This window comes from Nomia melanderi, chromosome 1 (assembly GCF_051020985.1).
Source record: "Nomia melanderi isolate GNS246 chromosome 1, iyNomMela1, whole genome shotgun sequence".
Lineage (NCBI taxonomy): Eukaryota > Metazoa > Arthropoda > Insecta > Hymenoptera > Halictidae > Nomia > Nomia melanderi.
Window position 1 is genome coordinate 4,377,275 of NC_134999.1, and position 23,497 is coordinate 4,400,771.

Genomic DNA, 23,497 nt, shown 5'->3' on the forward strand with positions numbered 1-23,497 from the left:
TTTTAATACATGATTATTGAATGTTATTATAGTAAATAGAAATTCTTTCTCAGACACTGATATTCAATGGTTAGTTTGGAGCGCCAAGATTGATGCTTCAGTATTTATTTACATATAAAAGAACGAGTAGTTATATAATTTGTTTTCTTAACTTGATAATTTGTAATTTAAAATTATAAATTAAATTTAGAAGGCGTTTAAAAATGTATCGTGATTGATATTATCAATATTATTTTAGCTATATTTCGAACACACTTAAACTTGTTTTGTCTATCAGAGAACGTTTACCTTTCACTGTGAATTAATGTAGACATGGCAAATTTTGAAAATGAAAGCAATATAAGTGATAGGGAATTAAACGAAAGTAATATTAGTACGGGAGCAGAAAATTCTCAAGATTTTCAAGAAGAAATTGAGAATAATGCACGTACCGATGAAGAACAGAAAGAAAAATTAGTAAAACTACCATTAGGCAGAATAAAAACTATTATAAAAATGGATCCTGAAGTGAATATGATTAACCAAGAAGCTGTTTTTTTAATTGCAAAATCTACGGTAGTTACAAATTATTTATTATGTATCAGTATAATTACAATGTAATAGTTACACTGATTAATTTCTCATTACTTTTATATTTGTACATTTATATTTATATTTATATTATTAGCCTTATATATATATGAAATTTTATTTTTATGAAATTAGTATCTGAATTAGATCTGAAAAATATAAAATGTAAAATTCATTTTATTGTACCAGTACTCTTAACTATCTGCTGTATCAGTAAAAAATAAAATCTTAAAAATTTTAACTCTCTTAATATAATTTTAATCTAGTTTTAACTATAGCTATTAATATTAATTTTTATTGCAGGAACTTTTTATTGATTCCCTTGCTAAAGAATCATATAAATATACAGCACAGATGAAAAAAAAGACTGTACAAAAACGAGATGTAGAAAGCGCAATCAATAACGTTGATGCACTTGTATTTTTGGAAGGAATGCTAAATTACAATTAGGTGACCTTTAGTTTGTATACTTGATGTAATATAATAATGATACTAATAGTCATAGATACGTATATGTTTTGTGATAGATATATTTTTATATTAAAACAAAAACTTACAAATATTGTAAAATATGTAAACATACCTATGGTATATATGTAATATGTATAAAATGAAAAAATTCACATGTTTAACGTTTTAAATATTTTATTCAAATAAAAATAATTCTTAAATTTCACCAAAAAGAATCTTATTGTATTCATTCATTCAGTGGTAAAAATTTTGTGAAATAAAAACACAAAATGTACATGAAAATTACATAAAGGTGCTTTATTATGAATTCTTAAGCTCAAAAAACATAGTTATTTTTTTTCAATAATGGAGATAAAGATATCAGCTGAAAATATTTTACTATACTTACACTAAAATTTATAAGCTGTTTATCTAATATGTGTATTTCCATTATAAAACTCATTGAATACACATTTTATAATTTCATCTGCACATACAAAGAATTGCACAGTTTTATTATACAAAAGAAACATAAATAAATGTTTTATAACCCATTCATTAATTTCTACGTATATTTTACCTTACTTTTGTTAATTGTATTATTTGTAGTGTACCTTGTATGATGCAGAATGAAATTTGTACATTACAATTATCCGCAGGTTGAAGTTTAAATAGTTATAGCATTTGCATGCAATTTAAAAGAATAAATTCATTCATTTTTTCAATTTATATGTCAAAGAACATGAAGTAGAGTATTTTAAACATTTCTATCTAGTATATAACTTATGAATAACAAAGAAAGAAAAAAAATCAGTCTTATTTTATACAACGCCAATTATTTTAGTTTTTATAGGCTACCAGGCTACCAATTATAAATATTCAGAGATCATGGCTCACAGTAAATAATGATGATGCAGAAACTTATAATATCGGCGGACATGGACTATTACTTGTATAACATTGTTAATATATACATCAATTACATGCGGAGACTACTATTTTGACTGTCATTGAAAAATGAAAAAAAATGTAAAGCATGTTATGAAAATTCATATAACATATAATGAAAAGATTCTATATACTCATATCGCATAGGTAAATTGATACTTTACTGAAAGTAGACGCCATATTTCATGTGTTTTGTGATATACAATTCTTGAATTTTTTTCATTGCTTTTCAGTTTCATTGAAATGAAAGCAAATCGATGCAGCTTCGGTTTGCACATTATGTTAAAATACTACTGTAATATTAATAATGAGTATTATATTTAGGATAAATTAAAGGGTCATTTATAGTTCAACAAGTGTTGTAATTATTAATTTTTCAATACTTCTCTCTTCTCCAATCTTTAATCTGTATTAGAAATATAATATGAAAATGATTAATATTCCAGACAAAATTCTCCTAATATTTAAGTTCAAAATTAATCTCATTTTTTTTTAAATTGTAATTTATAACGCATTCAAACATTTTTATTATATTTAACATAACGTACATATAATGTACTTTTTGTATTTGTATTTAAAGTAAATTTTAATTTTAACAAATTTTATGTATCTTGTTTTAGAGCTTTTTCTAATACAATTTGTATATTGTGCTAAAAATCACTGAATATTATCGACATTTGTTTCAAGAATATGAAAGTTTGTTAGAGAAGTATGTATATTACCGTGTAATTATACATAAAGAATACTAAAAGATTAAGAAGTAACTTGCCATCTTTACTTCTTACGTTTAGTTTTACGCCGCTTACAATCTCTAAAGGAGTTTTGATCTCCTGGTGCGCTTGAAGTTCCGGATTTACTATGGTTATATAAATTATTTAAAAAGTCCTCAAAATCTGCTTCACTATTTAACAGAAAAATTATGATAAATTTACAAACCACTTTCACGTATTTTCTTTATATAAGTTTTAAATTGTACCTCGTGTTTGGATCTATTTGTTGTCTCTTTTTACCACAGTTAGTTGTTTGCGATGGTGGTCGCTGACCCAAAACGATTCTATATTGAATGCTATGTGTATTGGCTCTTAGATGTTTTAAGTTACCAGCTTGACAAGCTGCCCAATCAGTAACATCATATACTGCTCCTTCCATACAGGCATAGTAATGCCAAAGAAAACCCATTAAACGAGATTCTGCCCAAATGTCTCCCTGTTCAAAAATTTTAATAATCTATTTAGGAGGAAAATTCAGTGGACACTCATCTAAGAGCTTTTTCAATATTTACTTCTTTCGCGCTATGACGTATTTTACATTGAGCACAAAATCGCGCTGCGTAACAAGGACGTTGTGTAGGAATTCTTTTGTGCCTCAAGCCACAATTTGTGCACCTTATTGTATTTGCTGCCTGTTCCATTTTTCTATGAAGTTGAGAGAGCAAATCACTTAATTCGCCCCAAGCTGCTTCTACTTGTCTAGTTTGATCAAAAGCTTGTCTGCGTTCCTAAGATATTAAAAGAAAAATGTGATTACATTACAACTATATTTCGTTCAGAAAAAAATTCGTTTTTATATAGTATTCTGAAAAACGTTCATTATAGATTCGTTACAATCAGTACAGAAGATTGTAGTACCGGTTCGCCAATTATATCAAACGCGTGTACAAGTATTTTGAATGCTTCCTCTGCGCCTGGCTGATTATTTTTGTCAGGATGAACTAAGAAAGCCTGTCTTTTATAATATTTCTTAATATCATCATCTGAACACGTTGGTGTTACACCAAGTATACTATAAGGGTCCTTTCCTTTACAAGCTAATAATCTTTTCATAGCTTCTTCGCCAGTGCTAGGTAATGCGATATTAGTTTCAAGACCACCACGTATCCAATTACTATTTTCTTCTTTTTCTTCACTTTTAGCTCTTATTTTACGCCAAAATGCAAATTTGCTGTTACCAAACCAATTATCTAATTGTTTACCAACAGCATTTAAAATACGAATTTTGGAAAATGTCATAGCTAAGTAAACCCACAAGTATTTTAAATAAAGTATGGTATGATACCATCCACATTTACCACTGAAACAAAAATAAATAAATATTTTTTATTGCATTTTTAAAAATTCGTAAGTATATTTAATTCATAGTATTATAGTAAAAAATAGTTTATAATAAAAATAGTTTCAAGACTACTTTGTATTATGTATTACTTACAGTTGAATAATAAGATTGGCACTCATACTAACTACATCAGATACTAAGTGTAATAGCCAATGAAATATTTTTAATCCAATTTTACACCAACGGCTAGCATATTTATTTAAATTTTTACATAAATCTTTCACTGGTGATTCTCTGTTTTCTCGCCTGCGATTTCTTTGAGCTTTTTTAATTTGCTGCGCTTTTTCAGCTTGGAAACGTTTGGAATTTTTTTCTTTAACAATTTTCTTTTCTTCTTTACATGTTTTATTTATGACTTGTTGATTTTTCTCCATTTTTTCAAGAGAAACAGTTTGACTGGATGTATTTATTGTGTTTAAATTATTATTTATTTGTATAGGACGTTTTGGAATATTTCCAACAGATTTAGAATTACTATTTTGAATTTTTGAATTATTAAGTGTTTCTCCTTTCTCTGTTTTCTTAAGTGTTTTAGACATTTTTTTCTTTTCAAATTGATTAGATCTATCAAAAGTATTTATTTCATGAGATTCAGTTTGCAAACCTAGATTGTCTAGTGACACCCATCGCCGTGGAAGATTCGAATTATTCTTTTCTAAGATCTTTCGTGGTACTTGTAGCTTTGGAGAATTATGGTCATCACTTCCAGATGAATTTTGTCTCTTCAATACAGCGGATTTAGATTTGTTTTTTGAATTTTTATTGGATATCTTTTTATTCATAGATTCAGGTTTTGGTTTTATCGATTGAACTGTTAAAGGAGATGGTGTAGCTGGAGCAGATTTTGTCAATACATCTGAATAAGATGGTCGCATAGGTTTTACTTCTGCTATCGCACGAGGTTTCTTATGCTGAGAATCTGTGGAACTCCTAGGTAATTCTTCTGGTTCTCTAATATCAGAGGATGATTGTGGTATTGGAGTTACATTTGGGGAACTACCAAAGGGACTATATGTACCAGATTGATTTGGTACCCAATTACCAACTAAATTATCGATTAACTGTTTGCCATTAAAGTTTTGTGTTGGCAAATCAGATGGTACTGTAATATGTCTATCGTTAAAAAGACCATATTCTCTGTCAATTATGTTTTGGTTTCTATATGACGTTATATTTGAAAACTGACATTGCTCTGCCATGATTTGAGAAGCATTTCCATATATTACATTAATGTAATTGCCTCCTCCAACATCTATTGTACCTATCAAGTCATTGTTTTCATTGATACCTAAATGATTCACTGTTTGAGATGGAAAATAAATGGACTCTGCGGTAGAATCATAATTCGACATATCTTGCATATATAAAGGAGTATTCATTGGTGTCATTGATTGCATTGCAGGTGAAGTAGGGTGCGGTGATTGACTAGTAATATAATGTCTTGTTTGGCCTGATGAATAATCTCCCCAATTATGAGACGTAGTTTGTTGTGAGTTTATACCAAACTGGAGGTAATGACCATTGGAGCTTTCTAAATCAGCAGTCATAGTTTCAATAATTTTATCTAAGGACATGTGCTTAAAGCCAGGAGGCGATTGTTGTTGTTCTGCCATATTGTGATCTCTATAAAAAAGGAACAATATTTGTATATAAAACTCACTCACATATATCATAAGATATATATTATTCCTTGTGAAATAAAACATAACATTTTACAGAAAAAATATATTTTATAAAATATAAGAATTTTTGTTGCTATTACAAATGAATTATATTGTAATATCTATGAAATTTTTGTTATCTTTTTTGAATAAACTTAGAAATATTAAAGTAGACTATACTATGGGATGTGAAAACAATGTATAAGTATTCAATTATCGATAAAGTAATTTTCCAATAAAATAATATAACTTAGGTTGTTAATAATATAAAGATTGATTTTATGTATTTTAATAACCTAAAAGAAATATTTCACTGTGAAATCACAGCAGGTGTATAGGCAGATGTAATACTTACTTTCATCGGCAAGTATACTAGTGTTGAGTATCCATTTACATTGTATTTAAAACAACTATTTAACACATTGCAAGACGAATACTGCACTTCTCAGATATGTGTAATATTAAATTATATATCATGTGGTTAATACAAAATCAGTCACTGTATTTGTCGTGAACTGCACTACCTCAGATTCATAAACGGATCACATAAATAGTTTTCTTTCTGTATACACACATCCATGTACCTACATACATATATGCATATATATGACTGTTGCGAAAAGTTCCTAGATAAACGGATGTCCAATTACTTAATCATTATGGCTTCAAATAGACTGTAACGTACTTTTTATTAACAAACTATATTAGTTTAATAAACTTATTTTATATGCTTTATTGAAATAATTAAACTTGGTTATTTCTAAATAATTTTAATAACATATGTGCATGGAAGTTATTCAATCTTTTTACTAGAATGTACCGAATCAATTTGGTACTACTGTTTTATCGTTTTCCTCAAGTTCAACTTTTAAACATTTCATTATTGTATTAATTTGTTATCATTTACAAGTACAAATTAATCCAGAAACCATAATTATATAAACTTTGTGTAAATTGTGATTAAACTGTGACATTTGCTGATTTTTTTTTAGAATGCGATATTTTGAATTATATTTCCTCCTTAATTATTTGATATAATATTCAATTTTTTTGTATCAAACAAGTTTTATTTATACTGATAATTACAGAATTTTACAATGTAAATGCAAATTATAAATAAAACATTATACGTTATATAATAAAGGCACTGTAAACTACTGTTTTAGTTATTGTAATTAAACTTATATCAAAATCTACATATTACAAAATGTTGTTAGAGAACCTTTATAACTAATATTTATGGATGTAAATAATAAAGTTATTAATAATAGAAATCCAGAATAAGTTATATTAACTGATGCATTGCATATGTCTTTTCCTCTTTTAGTTTTGCAAGCACAAACTTCAATTGTATGACCATCTAGCTGTTAAAAGATATAAATGGTATAGATTAAATTTAATACAATTGTCAAATGTATTTAATTTAATTTATATAATATTTAATTATATTCATTATTTAGCAATAAATTTTCTAATCAATATATCTGTTTCATATGTATTATATTATATAAAGTCCTTTTATTTATTAAAAATTTACTTACTTGTTGTTGATAACATCCTGATGTGATAGCTGATACATGGTCTTCTACTATCTTACCACAAAACGATGATATATTCACTACTACAATTAAATTTATTCTCTTAGAAATGACTTCTTTCTTTTTTATTTTAGTTTATTATACTTACTGTCATTATTGAACATAAAAGTGTATTTCACACAAACACTGCCAGTTGTCAAAAGACAAGTTGTATTTTCCTGCTGCTCTAACAGTTCAGGTATAGTTGGTAATTTATCTAAAGTTTTTAAAATTTTAAATATTTTCTTTACTTATTAATACAATTTTATTAAGTAATGTATAATTTTTTAATGCTTAAATTGAATATTAATTCTGATGATGACAAAGTTATGTCAATATAAAAAGTATTCGTATGATAAATCTACATAATTTTACCTGTTCTGAATACAGGCGCAACACAAGGAGCATTCTTAGATATAGAACAATTAAATTTATCAGGTTTATTGTCATCTGTTGGTACTATCCATGTAAATTGAAAGCAGCGTGGTGCATCATCAGCTGTAAAGTGTATCACAGATAAATTTTTGATAATATTTTGACAATTCTACAGAATTCAAACAATTTTAGCATACTTACCTAGCACTACAGATGTAATATACAATATTACAAGAATATTTAAGTTTATCTTTTTCATTTTGACATTTAGTCCTCACTTTCCAATGCTGTCATATTCTGTACTAATCAAATCATTCTAGATATATGAGTTATCTGATAAAAATAATCATCATAGTGATGTGCCACTTATCTGATAAAATACTTGTACTATAGTATTAGACAAGTTTATTTCCAACAATGTGCAACTTGAAAAACCATGTTTTCTGTGGTTCAATAAGAAACAAAATATATTTAAAATAATTGTGATTTATTAAAATGAGTAATATATATTTACATTATTAAAAGGTGTAAGTATTTTTAGAAGTAATGTTACGAGGTAAGTTGAAGTCAGGCATTATAAAAAAATTCTTAGCCTACTAATAAAGATAAATATTTTTTGTAAATGCTTTATACATTTTTTATATGTACTAAAAGTATCTTTTATTTTGTTCACAAAAATGTTATTTGAGATATCTCTGTTATCTTTTTGTTAAAATTCATCATGTCTGGCTAATGCTGCTCCAAAGTCAGTTGCTTGAGAGCCGACAAAAACATCGTACTTTTCTAATATTTCTTCTTTAGTAAGTTTTTGATCTGCATCTGTATCAGCTTCATATATTAAATGTCGAGATTCAACCTCTGCATGGTCAAAATCTGCTGGATTAATCCAGGCTTTAACCTGAGCAGGGATTAAAAGTTTAGTTAACTTTCTAGTATAATGTACAAATGTTTTTCTCTGATGTAAAATGATTTACCTCTTCAAAATCTAAGAAACCATCGCCATCTTTATCACGATACATAGAAAAATGTTCCTTTTCATTTTTCACCCATTCTGGTTCCTCTTTAGCATCTGTACCGTCATACATTTCACCTGTAATAATAATTTCTTTACTCACTATAAATAATTAAATTAAAAAGAATTATTTTTTTACAGAAAACTTTTAGGAGTTACTGGTATACACAAAATTAAAAAAAAAGCAAAATATATACCTATGTATTCTGAAAGAGATATTTTGCTGTCCCCATCCTTATCGATATCTTCGATAGTTTCCAATATTAGAATATCTTTCATATGATCAGCTTCTTCTGCATGGAGGAAAACAGCAAATTCTTCTTTTGTAAGAGCATCATCGCCATCTAAATCTGCAGATGTCCAACGTCTGCGATCCTTTTTAAGCATAGATGCATATGAAAATGTATTATCATTAGATTTTTTTTGATTTTCTAATTCATGTTCATCCACATCTACGTAAACCATTGCCATATATTCCGTCCATGGAAGTTTTTCTTTTCCTTCTGGATTATGAGATCTCCATTGTCTTTCAACATCATCTCTTATGTAACGTTGTTGGGTATAACGTATCCAATCTTTAAGTTCTTCTCCAGTAACATAACCATCTTTATCCTTGTCTATTTTGTCAACTATTATTCCTAATCTTCTTGTGCTTTCTTCAGGAGTAAGTTGATCAAACGTTTTTGCTTCTTCACCAAGAAATGCTTCATGATCATAAGCTGGATTATGTTGAGATTTGACAAAATGTTCTTCCTCACTTGGCTCCTAAAATGAAATACTTTTTTCAAAAAATACAAACTAAAAATGAATAAATAGACATGTGATATTAATAGTAAAGAATCATTGATAATTTAAATATCATTTCTCAAAATAGGAAACAGCATAAAAACTATGCTTTGTTTTATATTACTATGAAAAGTATTATATAAAATACACATGCTAACCGAGGTTATAAGTAGAAAATAAAAAATTACGTTACAGAGAAAAAAAAATTAAACGAGAAAACAAACACTTATGTTGGAATATATATTTTTAAAGAATTTTAAGATTGTAAACTCAAAGACAAACCGAATTGATGATTCGTGATTTGTGTTCGTTCTCCGGCTTTGGAATCGCCGTCGCCAACACAGAAAAACCTATCAGAATTTGGAGAAGCATGAGTCCTTGCATAACACACAAAAACTGAATGAAGAGTAGCTACCGAAAACCGGTAAGCAAAGAGTTTTTTGGCACTAAACACTAAAAAATGTCGATGACAATGTTGATGAAGGAAATTTCAGAACCTCCCATGTAGTTTAGTCGGCTTCCACATCAGCAAAGCTTAATATCTTGCTTCACGCTGCACCCCCACTTCTCAGCTACATATTCGTTTCAGAAACCATTTCTGATGCTGATGCTGGAACGTCGTTGCTCCATATCGCAAACACCATGACCGAGTTACACGTGGTTGTGGAGGATGTCGGTTGACCGAACACTACATAATCAGTCCGCCTATACACGTATAACTGGGCTATGTTATTATTTCTAAAGAAATTTAACATAAATACGAACATTTATTGTACAGTTCTTCATTTAAAACAAAATTAATCAAATTATACTTTTTCTTTGTAAATGCTTTTTTTTAATCATTTAAAAATCTCATCGCTGGTCGTGAGATGTTTACGTTATAAACGGTTCATGATACGGTTAATGATAATTTTCTAATCATTGATGGTTCCTTTTTAATTGAGGAATATAATGATAATTAATAGTGAGTGAACAGAGTATTATTATTTTGTTTATGCGATTAAGAACTGCTGAATATTTAAATTGCGTTTAAACCTTTGTTTTCTCTTTTCTCATTGTATAATTTTAGAGCGTTTATAAATTATTTGTATATATTTCTGTTGATTAATTTAAGCATATTAATTTATTTGTATTAGTTTATTAACTTCGAAGTTTATTTATTATTGTCCTGATATTAATTGTTCATTTAACTCATTCGAGGCATAAAATTCAACTACTCAGTATGCGATTACTTAATTATTACTCTTAATTAAGCTACCGTTGTCTAGCTAGGAGATGACAACGCCGACAGAATCTGTATACATACATCCGGAATCTTAAATCTATATTTAGATCTTACATCTGTAAAGATACTTCGATTTCCTGTGGGAGACTTCGAAGTTAAAGTCTTAACATTTTTTTCATCAACTCAGAAAGTAAAATCGTCTATTACATGTGATCATTTTTTAATACATCATTGGAAATAAATAATATATCATTATTTGTGTTCTAGTAAATGTAAGAACTGTTAATGTTACATTCTAGTTAATGTATATTTTTGTATACATACGAACAAGAATAAAATTTTTTACTGATTAAAGACACCATTTTTTTTTTATTTGGGGTTAAATACATCTGTCTGTGATTAAGTTCGGTAAGGTGTAGTTACTCTGTTATCTACTTGTTAAGTACCTATATAGGCTGTAGTTATTGATGATACAAAAATTCATTTTTAACGGCACATTGATTTTGAGATGACTATAACAGGTGCCTGCAAATTTTCTCTTTAAGTCGTTTCTTCAATGATAATTTTCTGTTGTGTGAATGATTCACTTGCAACGATTTTTTTTATCTAGGACGTGCTTATCCAGTTATCTTATATTTGTCGGCGATAAAGAGAATACTAGGTGGAAGTTTCAGGTATCCGTCGACAGCTACGTCCGTAACTCAGTACCCACGTTTATACGTTGATACTATCTCATCCAGTGACTCTTACGTGAAAGAAGAAGATATTTTTAATTGTGTTTTGCAATCACATTAATAGTATACAAGTGTTGAAACTGACAATTTAAAATAATGGTTGCTAAATCCTCCGCGCCCCAATTGGAGCAACGAATTCAGTGTATTAAATTTACCATTTTTTGCTTAAATGCCATTATATGGGTAAGTACGGGGAAAAATGAAAATAAATGCTAAAATATTCGTTGACAGGAATAATGAAACAAATTATTGTTGACACTTTCAAGGAGACTTTGCTTTTCATTAATTTGAGTAACTTGAAAAGAAGAATTAAATACATATTAAAAAGAATTGAATAGAAAATGAATGATGTATTTATAATGATTTTAAAATTTCTTTAAATCTTTCTATCACGCAAACTTTATTATTGGAACATCATTGTAGTTTGTATACAACAAGATGCTCTTTATACCATGAACGATTCTTATTGTTAGCGTTTACGCAATACTAGTTAAATGTGTCTACCGAGGCAATTTAGATCGGAACGAGTCTTATTGCAACATACATACATCTTCGTTACATACGAATCAATATGAGTCAGATCACGGCGTACCAATCATATCAGAGTTTATCAGCGTGACGAATATGAGTCTTTAACTCCTAGTGAATTAAAAAATATTAAGTTAAACTATGCGATAAAATGTATGCGTGGACATTCTAGTTTGTTCTTTATTCAAGAAAATTTCTATCGAATAGAAGAACATTCTGTTTACTTAATGTTGATGTATATTTTTAGTCGAAGATGTAATTTTGCATAAAGAAATGAATGTGATCGATTAAGAAAAAATCGATTTGTCTTTAACTCTTTAAAATATTTCATTTTATTTACATTTTTTACTAGCTACTCGGGAGCTCTATGTTTGGGTTGTGCATGTGGCTGAGGCTGGATCCAGGTTTCCAAGAGTGGGTCGATTTCCTTGATATTTATGAATTTTACATTGGCATTTATATTCTACTTGCCGCTTCAATATTTGTCGTAATCGTTACATTCATCGGTTGCGGCGTTGCTCTTATGGAACATATCCTCGGCCTTTTCATCGTAAGGCATAAACATTACATTATTAAGTCAACTAATTGAAATTATTATATAAAATATATGAGCTATTTTGCGAATCAGTGTTATCAGATACTACAAGTTTCTAATGGGTAAGGTTTTTTAGTAATATTAATTTTACGTTTCTTATGTGCTTTAATTACAAATGTCCAGTATTCGTGTTCAATATTTTTGCAAATGATGCACGATCTATGATAGCACAGACCATATTGTTTCTGTATAAACATCTATCAGTTCCTCCTACAATTTTTCGTTAAAAGCGACTTTATCGCTCTCGCAACACGCTGCTTCAGACTGAAAATGTTATTTTTAGAAACTATAGAGAACTTAAACGCGCAATCGAAAGCAGTGTAGGATACATTACATGGAAACTTGTAGTGATTTCAATATTATATCATCAAATAATTCAACCACTTTATTTAATGCATCGCTAACTTTATAAATGTTTGTAATAATTTATTTGACATAAATCAATAAAGAAACCCATTTGGAATATAAAATGAGTAAAGATAACATTGTATTATAGGTAACATAATATCAGAACATTAACAATTAACTATTGCGTTTAATTCCTTTTTTAGTTTGTGGGTTTACAATTAGTCTGCTACGTTTTGGGCTTGGTAGGAACAGCAATACTTCTTGATTATTCTACTTATGATAGTCAAATTCAACCTCTTATAAGAAAGTCAATGCATGCTCTCATCAACAACTACTACGATGACAGAGCAACGTATATTCTGCAATTAATTCAGCAAAGTGTAAGATAATATGTGTATTGGTTATTAGAGAACAGATACACTGCTGTCTTTGATAAGAGATAATTTGTCTAGAGATAATTAAGAAATTTAATAATAGATTGGCTGTTGTGGTGCTGATGGACCAAGGGATTATTTGATCTTAAAGAAACCATTACCCAATGAATGTAGAGACACGGTTACTGGGAACGCCTTCTTTCACGGCTGCGTTGAAGAAATTTCTTGGTTTTTGGAAGGTAGATCAGGATGGCTGGCCGGTCTGGCATTGGCTTTGTGCATGCTTCATGTAAGTCAAAAATATTTCGTCATTTATTATTTGGAGTGTAATACATTCAACTTTTCTAAATGAAAGGAAGACAAATAAAATATGAAAAATAAAATTCATTATTCGAGATTTCGTTTCTTAAAAATAAATATTTGATATGTGTATAATATGTTTAAACGAGGATTCTGTCTAGCGAATTATAGAATTTTCAGTAAATTGTTTCATTATACATGTAAATAATTTTACAAATTTTTGATTTATAAGAAGATGGATGGAAAAGATAGAAAACACTGTTCAAAATCTGAAAAAGAAGTCCGAGTTATTTTGCGAACTATAAAGAAAGATATTTCTTATATAACAATAAATAAAACAATTAGCAAAATTTCTAAAATAGTAGAAAAAGAAAAATGTACAGTTTTACATAGGTATTAATTTTTTTCAATGTTTGTAATATCGATACAGTAATTTCAGTGTTAGACTATTAACAAATTTTTTCTTTATATTTGAAATGAAAATTTACAAAAATTTCTATGTAATCGAAAACTATCTGGTATTCATTAATTATGATTACAATTTATATTTAATAAATTTTGTTATTTTTAAGGTGATTATGTGAAGAGTTTAAATAAATGAAAAGTGTATCAGATATATGTAATACATACATACATATATATGTAATACGTTTATCGTTTGCAGGTAATAATCGCTGCTCTAAGCCTGACGCTCGTTCGCGCAATTAAAAAGGAAGAGGAATCCGTTACGTTCAAACGTTAATTTTCATTAGTGAGTTTTAGAAATTGGTTAACACTATACTATACATACGAAGCATTATTTATTACATAAATTGAAAATTGCAATATTTTTTTACTACCTTTTGATCTTTTCATTCACTGCCTTTAATTAATTTTGGTTATTATAATCACTGAAAAAGCGATTTATATACATAATACGTTGGATTTATAAGGATTAACGTCACCATACATATAATAATATTGTCAAATTAAATTGATGTCTTAATCATTGACAAAACGTGACAATTTTTCTCAGTTCTAATTACATTAAAGCTTCAAAGAAGTACACGGGGTAGATCGGGGCGAATTGGTGTCACAGAGTGAATCGGATCGAAATAAGAAACAAGTCTACATTTATTATATTACAAATTATATTTCTAATTTCTTATTTATTACTTGCAGAAGAAAAATCTAAAAATTCTCGTTCACCTTTTATTATTAATGTTTGTTTTTGACAAATGAAAATCCAATTCGCCTCGGTCTACTTCAGCACTTTATGAATATTTCTTATTTTGACATGAATATGCTATAATAGTATCTTCAAGAAAGAAATTATGGTATCTTGAACACCTTTACAGAAGATTTGTAATTAAAAATACTTAACACACATGAAGTGTAACATTACATTCGTAGAAAACACATGAACAAATAGAGTTAGATCCTATTACATCTGTCATTTTTACTTTTATTCTAATTCGTCATTATAAATTAGGAAAATTTGTAAAAACACCTAGAACTCATTTGTGAGTTATCTTTTATAATTATGAATCCTAATTTCATTAGTTCACATTTGTATGTAAGTTAAACAGACATTTTTTATCAGACTGCTTGAGCATTTTCTTTAGTGTTATACTAAGAAGCTTAAAGTACAATTTAAATAACCTGAGCTTGGTATTTACTTCTATGTTTATATTATATTTTGTATACTTGGTCTAAAATTATAATAAAGGAAAATTTTTATTATTTTTACATACTTTATTTACAAAATTTTTAATATACATACAATACTTTATAATGATCAATAATTTATTTACAATAATTCTTTTTGTTGACCAGTTAAAATCGTCGTTGAACTGCATGTAATAATAAATTGTAATTTAAAATAATTATTTATAGAATGATATTGGATGTTATTTTTGTTTGTAGTGTACACAAATTAAATATGCAAATATTATTATTCATCATTTATAACAGTTTGAAATACCTACGTGTAATCGGTGTGCAAAGTATAACATTTTTTTGGAAAATTCAAAATATTTACTACCAAATGTAAATGAATTTAATATAATCACGAATGATCGCGTCTTTCTTTAAGTAATGTTAGTTTAAATATACAATCTTATTTTAATTATATGTAAAATGAAAATAAACATATGTTATCTAATCTTTTAATACAGAATAATATTAATATTTTAAAAGTTTCTGTAAACACGCAAGAAATAAATGATAAATGATTATTTACAAGATTTATATTAAATTTTGTAGAGCAATTTGAGAATGTCGTATTTTTCATTATGATGTGATTTTGATTAAATAGCTGGCTAATGATAAAATTTAATTTCATTATCAGAAAAACAATATTTTTGCTTCTTATTATTTAGGTATCGCCGAAATAAATTACGGGAATTATGGAAAAATGAAATTAACACTATCGAGTTTTGTAAGTGCGTTTGCATGGTTACAGCATGGAAATTTATCGCATAATTTCATTAATCTCAATATGTAACTTATTTTCTTTCAACGTGAAAACTAAGAAGAAAATATTTTGTACGTTTGATATTTTAATATTAAATGTAAAACCAAAATAGATATTGATTTATTAAAAAATCATATACTTTACATTATCATTTTCATATTTTTCGTGTATCATAATATGACATGTTTCAAATATTTAATCAATTTGAACAAAAAAATATGTGCAATGTTTACTTTTAAATAAATCATCCACAAGAATTAAATTCATTCAGCACCTATAGTAGACATTATGATTTCATTTAAAAATAATCAGTCTTTGTGTCTATAATCTTACTCAAGATTACTTAGCTGTACTTTTTTTCATTTTTTCTTCCTCGATACGATTATGCTTACATAAATGTTTTATGTTTAAAAATTCTTAATACGAACACTTAATAACAATTGAAAAGCATGTCATATCATGACACACGAATACATAGCCTTACTTACTTTTCTGCGTACCAATTGAAGAAACGACGTAAAATGGATGTGTCATATACGTTTGTGTTCAAATTCCATGTCTGTCTGTGCATCTTGTTTTACAAAAGTTATAGAACATTAATTTCTATCTTAAACTAATAAGTGCTACGTTTTAAATACGTTAAATAAGATTATGCTAAGATATGTCGAATCTCTGGATAGCAAAGAACCTCATTGAAACTTAACATTGCAGAAATTCTGATTCAATGATTCTCATTGTTCCTGGTGTAAATTTTGGTGTAATATCTATCTCGATCATCACTTTATCGTCGTTCGATGCAAACGTTTGTTTCGTTTGCATTTCGTATATACAGACACTGTTCCAAAAGTTTTGAAAATTAGAAGAAATTACTAACAATGATGATTTTCGAAATCAGATCTGTATCAGAATGTATCTCTAAAAATTCTATCGCAAAGAAATTTAAAGAACCAAAAATATATTAATACTTAAAGTACATCGATAGAAATAATTTTTGAATGTAGATCATAGTTTAATGAAAATATAAGATAAATTAATCAAAAGTTAATTAAAATTAACGCTAGAACTATCACACCTATCAAAATGATGGGTTTCAGTTTTCTTATTTCTCAATTATTGATATTTTAAGAGTGATGAATATCCGAAAAAATTTTAAAAATATAATAGTTCCACTCGAATGCTATAATGAATACACGAATACCGCGAAAAAATCTGTTGTTGCAATTTTTATAAAGATTACATATCAATCATATTAAACGTTCGGTAGTTCTAGTGTTAATAGTCATTGCCAATATGATATTTGATGATTTATCACGATGTCATAAATCTATTACAAGTATATATATTCTTTGTTTGAAACTTCTATCTTCGAAACTTTCGGAACAGTCTACGTGAAACAAAACATTCCCCAGTCATCGATGCGTGAGTAACTTATCCTTCGCCGCGGCCAGCGCAAAGTTCGAAGACCTTATCCTACAAAAGGAAAAGGTGGATAGGCGACGGGCGGAGGATAGTAGCCTGGGAAAGCAGGGACGGAAGGTTGCACGGGCACGGTGGTCGTAACATAGGTTGTGACCTCAGTTGGCACTACTCGGCTGGAAAATAGTGTCGTGTAGGCCGTCTTGGCTCCAAAGGTCAGCTTCAGTACTTTCGAATTGGAAACGGTTGCCAGCGTTTGTGTGACCACGGGTGCACTCGTCACCGTGAACTGTGGCTGTTGTGGGAATAGAGGTAATTGCGGCGGCAGCTGCGGCGGTAATTGAGGTGGCAGAACTGGTGCAACTGTGGACGTTCCGTATTCGTAAGATGTCCGTGGCACGGTGCCGACTGGCCTGGATATCGTCGAGTACAAAGTGTTTCCGTTGTTCACCACTGGAATTACATGAGACTCGTATAGCGTCTCCAGTACGACGATTGGTCGCGAGGTGGTAATCACTTGCTGCTGTTGTTGTTGCTGTTGTTGACCGAAGTATTTCAACAGCGCCAGTTGATCGGGAGTCAATTGGGACTCGATGGAGCTGCTGCTCGATGTATCCGACTTCACTTTCGAGGATGATATAGATTTGAAAGGTTCCAGATCCGAGTCCATGTCGTTGTTCGGCGCTACCACTCTTTTAGGGATATCATCGTCATCCCTGTCGTCGTCCCCGACATCTAATTCTAAGTGCAGCTCGCTGCCCGCTTCGTCGAGTTTCGAGTTAAATTCGTTCAGTGCTTTGCTGGGTATGAACTGGTATATGTCCATTGGTGGTAGGGTCTTCGTGGCAGTGACCACTCGTGCAACGTTGTATGTTTGTACTAACGTCAATTTTGTTGTGTTACCGCCGTATATCACTGGTAATAAGTGGGTCTTTAACAAGGTCTGCGTAGTCGAGAACGTCTCCGTCAATGTTTCCAACGGAGGAGTCGCCTGGCCAGATTCCAGAGATATGGCTGGGAGGGTGGCTACAGCCGAGTCTAATGGTAACGTTGTTTCATAAGCTGCTGCGGTATTTGCTAAGAGATTTTCAGTTAGGGGTTCAGTGGGCGATATCGTGCTGGTTGGTTCTGCCGTCGAAAATGACTTCTTTAACGTCGAAGTGACGGTTATGTAACGAGTATTCCTCAAGGTTCCAACCTGTAAACACAAAGAACGAAAGTTAAGAAAATTAGAAGGTCTTATTACCCAAAGTAGTCCAGTAGAGCAAAGAGAAGATTTCTGTGAATAAAAATATATTCGAATGATAAACACTTATTAATAATATTTTCATACGAAATTATTACCTGGAAAGTGTACGGCGATTTAATAGTAGCGATTTCAAAATACGCATCACCGTTGTCGGCCGCAGTAGAGATCTCAACATTGAGCGTTTCTACAGGCAATATTTGATCGGAATGTTGTTGATCTTGGCTGACACTAACGCTGGGTGCATCTTCGCTTTCGCTTGGGTCTAATTCTTCGTCACTGGAAAGCTCCTGGATTTTCCTTTGCGCGGCAATTGCCTGGCCTGTTGTGGACGATGTTGTTGTCGTAGACGTGGAAATGGAAGCCGCAGTGGTTTTGCTGTCATCGACGTTCACTGGACCCTCCGTGGTGCCAGTTTCAGGTGTGGAACGCAACTCGTCATCATCTATTTGTTTCCGAATGATCACCCTTGGCTTAGGAGTTGTTTTGTACGACCATCGCCCTTGCGTTCTCGGTAACTTTAGTTTCGGCGCAGGATTAGAATTGGTTGGTTGCTGCTCGATTTTGTTTTTTGGGATCTGCTTTGATGGCAAATTCGGCTGGTTGCTTGGCCTAAAGCCAGTACGGCGTCGTGTAACAGGTGGTTCGGTCGTCGTTGTGGGCGGGCTTCGGTTTCTGCCGGATAAAGTAATACGTTTAAAAAGAGTTTTTTGTATGTTAGATCAGTTGGTTGAACCGGAATTGGCAAGATACTTACTTATAGCCAGGTCTTGCTGTAGTGCTGATTCGATTTTTAGGTGGCTTATTTTGTTGCACTTCTCCGCTATCGTAATCTTCATTGATTTTGTTACGAAATTTTGGACGTGCTGAATTGGGCCCATTATTCTTCCGCGTACTTCGAATTGTGGAACCTAAGAACAATGAAATAAAATTATGCAAATGAAGGAAATACAATGTTCATAATTTTATATTTTGCTTACCAGTCGTGCGGTTATATATGTCTAAAATTTTTAATACCACATTAAGGTCAAATTATATAGTTGCAATACAAAAATATAAGTTCGAAATTCGTTTCTTCTAAATTTTGTAAATTATTCATTGAATTGCGATGATTCAGTAAGCATTATTTTAGTGCATATAATAATTTAGTTAAATATAGCTATAAAAAAATTCCATTCACAATTCGGTTCTATGATAGATCATTTAAAGAACGTTTAAACAACTATTTTATCGTTACAGTAATTAATAAATTGCTATTTCAAATGTGGCTTTCTTAAAGTGCCATTTTACGTGTTTAATTCTTTATGGTTACGTCAGGTAACATTGAAGAAAATCTGAATCTCTTCGTAAATTAATTAAATCTAGTTCTTCGTTTTACCAGCTGGCGCACTAAACAGGACTTCTAGGGGTAATGACGATTCTTCTTGTTGATGGGTCGGTGTGGGTTCCAATTGCGGTTTCAACTTTCCTTGCTGCGGTCCAATAGTTTTTAAGATTCGTTGTGTGCTAGATGGACGAATTTTGCCTTCAGGAATCTTCGGTTCAGGTGGACTCTGAAGAATCCTGGAAGAGCTTTGGAGTACTTGAGCGTATTTGCCATTTATGTAGGTACCAATTACGCTCGTTTCGTGAACAGTGGTTAAGCCGTCCTTTACAATGGTACCTCCCAGTTTCGTGACGAGTCCAGTCGGATTCTCTTTTTCCCTTCGTGCCGTAGGTCTAGGTTTTGCATGTTGTTTCGAAGAAGGTCTCAGACTGATCAACTGTAAGAACAAACAAATAATTACTGAGCAATTAATTTTTGTCATACGTCTTATAACATTAAAAAAAAAAACATTAAACAATGCGTCTATAACGAATCTAATGTCTCCACTTGCGTCCACTTGTTCCGCAAAGTGGATTTTTAGCCGGATGAACTTTAAATGGAGACCTCAATCGATGAGCTGCAATGACGAAGTGAAATCGTTCATCACACGATCTGTGGTTAACTTTCACACGGTTCACGGCCGACCGTACCACGATGATAAATATTGGCAATATAATCGGCATAAAAGTAAAGTATTATCTTTAACGAAATATCATGGTTCATGAAGTAATGTATATCAAATTCTGTTTTTATTTTTCAACGTGAAAATTTCGATGCTTTCAGGATTTTAAACTTCGTTTCCTTAATTAATAATACATCTGTATAACCTTGGTGATAGAAATCCACTATTTTTACGAAATATACATCGGCATCTATCAATTTATAGAGCGCAGAACTAGACTTTCTGGTTTAGTCGTTGTATCTCCGATTTATATATAGCGTCAGAACAATCCGTGTCAATGTTAATTATATGCATCGAGAGAAAATTTAATATGTGCAAACCTGCATCATTGATCAATGATTTGGAACGAGAAGTTTTCCTATGGCTGTGCACGACATACATTCTGCATATACAGACATTTGAATCTTGTCAACGAATGTATTTAATTAAAGATTATCTGTAAATTTTCGATTTCTTAAAGTTTTCTTAAGAAAGTGTTTCAATGAAAATTTATCTTCACAGTTAATGAGAAAATATAATAATAGTTAAGACTCGAACATAGATTTAATTTGAATATATTTATTACTTGGTTAAAATTATAATTTTTTATTTAATTTTGATATAATATATTTGTAACTTTCAATTTATTTCATTTTAATAAAATTAAAGCATTTATACATAGAAAATAAAAAAATAACATAATTACTTTTCTTATAAATCTATGCTATTTCTTTTTTCAGCTTTTGTTGGTGAGAATTCTATATAATGACCTTCATTGATTTAATATCAATAACATTGAACCACGAGTTTATTATTAAAATTACATTCCAAGCGGAGTTGCTTTTATTAGAGAAAATCGATCGATTTTTCTTACCTTGTACGTCTCGTCAACAACTTCCGCAGGCTGTTTCGAAAGAAAGTCGTACTCAGGTTCCGCGAGATTGTTCTTTACACCGGAGGTATCGTCCTTCGATTTAATTTGTATTTGCGAGGACACGACAGGACTCTTTGTGGTGGAGGGCATTCGTGTGTTCAGTTCCTGTAAAATATGCATTACTCGTGACAGGCGATAAATATCTGAAAATTACCTTTGTAATTGAACTACTTTCCCTTTGCACGTTCATTTTTAAATGTTATTTGTGTCGCATGTGCTAAATGGGACGTAACAATTTGAGATTATTAATTTCCAACATTCAAAATGACTTTACCTGCAATATTAATTCCGAAGAGTAATCGTTTACGTCAAAGTTTACGTGACCGTTTGAAAGTAGAAATCTTGTGAGCGTATACGTGCGTGCAAGTATTTACGTGGTATATGGATACGTGGTAAGTAAATACGCGCGAATAGACGACTTAAACCGGAAAAGTTTGCCTCGTGAAAGGGAAAGTACCCCACTTCCTGCTTGAAGATATAAATATTTTGCCTGAGATTCAGGATATACGGATTTCTTGACACGGGTATTCGTAAAAAATTTGAAGCTTAAATTTGGGGCTATTATTTGGCTACCATCTTAATTTTCTAAAAGTATTCTGTAAATTTTATAAAACTATCAATTGCTTCTATAGTTTTCGTTTACCTTCTATAAAAAAAAAATGACATTGCTTTTCGATTGAAAAGCTCGATAATTAAAATTATAAGGAGAAGAAATATATTCATTTTATCTGTTTTTTTTTTACGAACATATTATAATAAACATAAATTTTATTTTTTAATTACGAGAGGTTCGTCTCGTCTATACATCTTAACGTTCGACATATCATTAAATATTTAAATATATGTATTTTTTGGTAATTTAAGATTCTGCTTTATTAGGAATTTTTTGAAAATGTTACATTATTGATTGATTTTACCTGGCTTTTTGGAGACCGCAATCCGTTATCTTCCGAGGAATTGATGACGTTCTGTTCAATCACGGAATTCACAACGATCTTTGTGCCTTTTACTTGTTTCTTCGTTTCCTCGTCGGAGTTGGTCTTGTGCGTTTTGCTCGGTTGAATATCAAGAACCGCTTTTCCCTGCGTTTCGCTCGGTTTCGTCTGAATAATCGAAACACTGCTCTTCTTTCCCTTTTCACCGTCTGAAAGGCGGAGTGTACGATTAATTACGTTAAGTCACTCGCGGTTCCTAAAATTTATCGAACATTTTGAAGAATTTTCTATTTTAATTATGTGTGATCGTATCTACATTCCTTGAGAAGTAAGTAATTATAGATTACATATAATCGTGTTTCATCATTTCATATATGTTTCTTTTGCAATAATAATTTAATTCAATAAAACAATAATAAAAATTAATGTATATAAAGATAATAATAAAAAATTATTATTCATATAATGATAATATTGCATTAAAGGTAAAATAATATTGTCAATTTATTATGTTTTGGACTTTATTATTTTGAATGCTCCTGGATTCAATTTTCTTCACTGTTTACCTAATTTGAATTTTCTTTTAAAACGTTGTAATATGTTCGTTTTGTTTTGTAATGCATATTCAACGTTTGAGTTCACTGTATAGCAACTAATCCAAAAATTAACGTTTAGGGGGCGGTGACGAGAACAATGGGTATCCTTCACGGTGGTACAGGAACAATGAGATAACAACCAAGGTGTGATGCCTGCTATAACTGTCTGTGAGGCAAGGCTTAGTCAAAATCATTCGTGACTTTTGCCCATGAATAACATCCTTTTTAGCTCAAGGACTCGGTACAGTTCAAGGAATTTTGTAATCAGAGTTCAGGTGCAAATATCGATCCAT

The 23,497-nt window shown here is 30.3% G+C and overlaps 6 protein-coding genes and 1 long non-coding RNA gene across 8 annotated transcripts in view; 3 read left to right on the forward strand and 4 right to left on the reverse strand.

The window, feature by feature from the left end:
* Nucleotides 1-63: 63 nt before the first annotated feature.
* Nucleotides 64-2,009, forward strand: PolE4 (DNA polymerase epsilon subunit 4). Of its 2 annotated transcripts, XM_076367804.1 has the most exons (3): nt 64-555; nt 874-1,020; nt 1,865-2,009. In XM_076367804.1, exons 1-2 carry the CDS (start codon nt 313-315, stop codon nt 1,018-1,020), a joined length of 390 nt encoding a protein of 129 aa, XP_076223919.1. In that variant the 5' UTR covers nt 64-312; the 3' UTR covers nt 1,865-2,009. The 2 variants fall into 2 exon arrangements, with proteins under 2 accessions (XP_076223919.1, XP_031836313.1); XM_031980453.2 differs by lacking the exon at nt 1,865-2,009 and having other exon boundaries at nt 874-1,257.
* On the reverse strand, nt 1,314-6,336 carry LOC116428138 (uncharacterized). The gene is made up of 6 exons (XM_031979411.1): nt 6,097-6,336; nt 4,174-5,703; nt 3,597-4,038; nt 3,251-3,466; nt 2,945-3,174; nt 1,314-2,869 (listed from the first exon to the last, which is right to left on the reverse strand). Exons 2-6 carry the CDS (start codon nt 5,691-5,693, stop codon nt 2,743-2,745), a joined length of 2,535 nt encoding a protein of 844 aa, XP_031835271.1. The 5' UTR covers nt 5,694-5,703; nt 6,097-6,336; the 3' UTR covers nt 1,314-2,742.
* A 519-nt stretch (nt 6,337-6,855) lies between these two features.
* LOC116428838 (uncharacterized) lies at nt 6,856-8,046 on the reverse strand. Its single transcript, XM_031981013.2, has 5 exons — nt 7,895-8,046; nt 7,694-7,816; nt 7,428-7,535; nt 7,283-7,362; nt 6,856-7,105 (listed from the first exon to the last, which is right to left on the reverse strand). Exons 1-5 carry the CDS (start codon nt 7,950-7,952, stop codon nt 6,935-6,937), a joined length of 540 nt encoding a protein of 179 aa, XP_031836873.1. The 5' UTR covers nt 7,953-8,046; the 3' UTR covers nt 6,856-6,934.
* On the forward strand, nt 7,795-9,979 carry LOC143174214 (uncharacterized). Its single transcript, XR_012997989.1, has 2 exons — nt 7,795-8,249; nt 9,687-9,979. It is a non-coding gene; the product is annotated as an uncharacterized LOC143174214 (long non-coding RNA).
* On the reverse strand, nt 8,164-9,923 carry scf (Calumenin B scf). The gene is made up of 4 exons (XM_031980895.2): nt 9,774-9,923; nt 8,903-9,470; nt 8,668-8,783; nt 8,164-8,591 (listed from the first exon to the last, which is right to left on the reverse strand). Exons 1-4 carry the CDS (start codon nt 9,873-9,875, stop codon nt 8,403-8,405), a joined length of 975 nt encoding a protein of 324 aa, XP_031836755.1. The 5' UTR covers nt 9,876-9,923; the 3' UTR covers nt 8,164-8,402.
* Nucleotides 9,980-11,367: 1,388 nt separating the features above from the next.
* On the forward strand, nt 11,368-15,317 carry Tsp2A (tetraspanin 2A). The gene is made up of 5 exons (XM_031982457.2): nt 11,368-11,633; nt 12,331-12,528; nt 13,125-13,301; nt 13,399-13,584; nt 14,260-15,317. Exons 1-5 carry the CDS (start codon nt 11,547-11,549, stop codon nt 14,335-14,337), a joined length of 726 nt encoding a protein of 241 aa, XP_031838317.1. The 5' UTR covers nt 11,368-11,546; the 3' UTR covers nt 14,338-15,317.
* Nucleotides 15,318-15,415: 98 nt separating this feature from the next.
* Nucleotides 15,416-23,497, reverse strand: part of LOC116432440 (uncharacterized) — a 28,773-nt gene continuing 20,691 nt past the window's right edge. Inside the window, exons 4-9 of the mRNA XM_076364508.1 lie at nt 22,591-22,817; nt 21,614-21,778; nt 20,091-20,475; nt 19,470-19,623; nt 18,811-19,387; nt 15,416-18,664 (exon numbers count right to left, since the gene is read on the reverse strand). Coding sequence (XP_076220623.1) covers nt 17,516-18,664; nt 18,811-19,387; nt 19,470-19,623; nt 20,091-20,475; nt 21,614-21,778; nt 22,591-22,817 — 2,657 coding nt within the window. The 3' untranslated portion in view covers nt 15,416-17,515. The remainder of the gene's footprint in view (nt 18,665-18,810; nt 19,388-19,469; nt 19,624-20,090; nt 20,476-21,613; nt 21,779-22,590; nt 22,818-23,497) is intronic.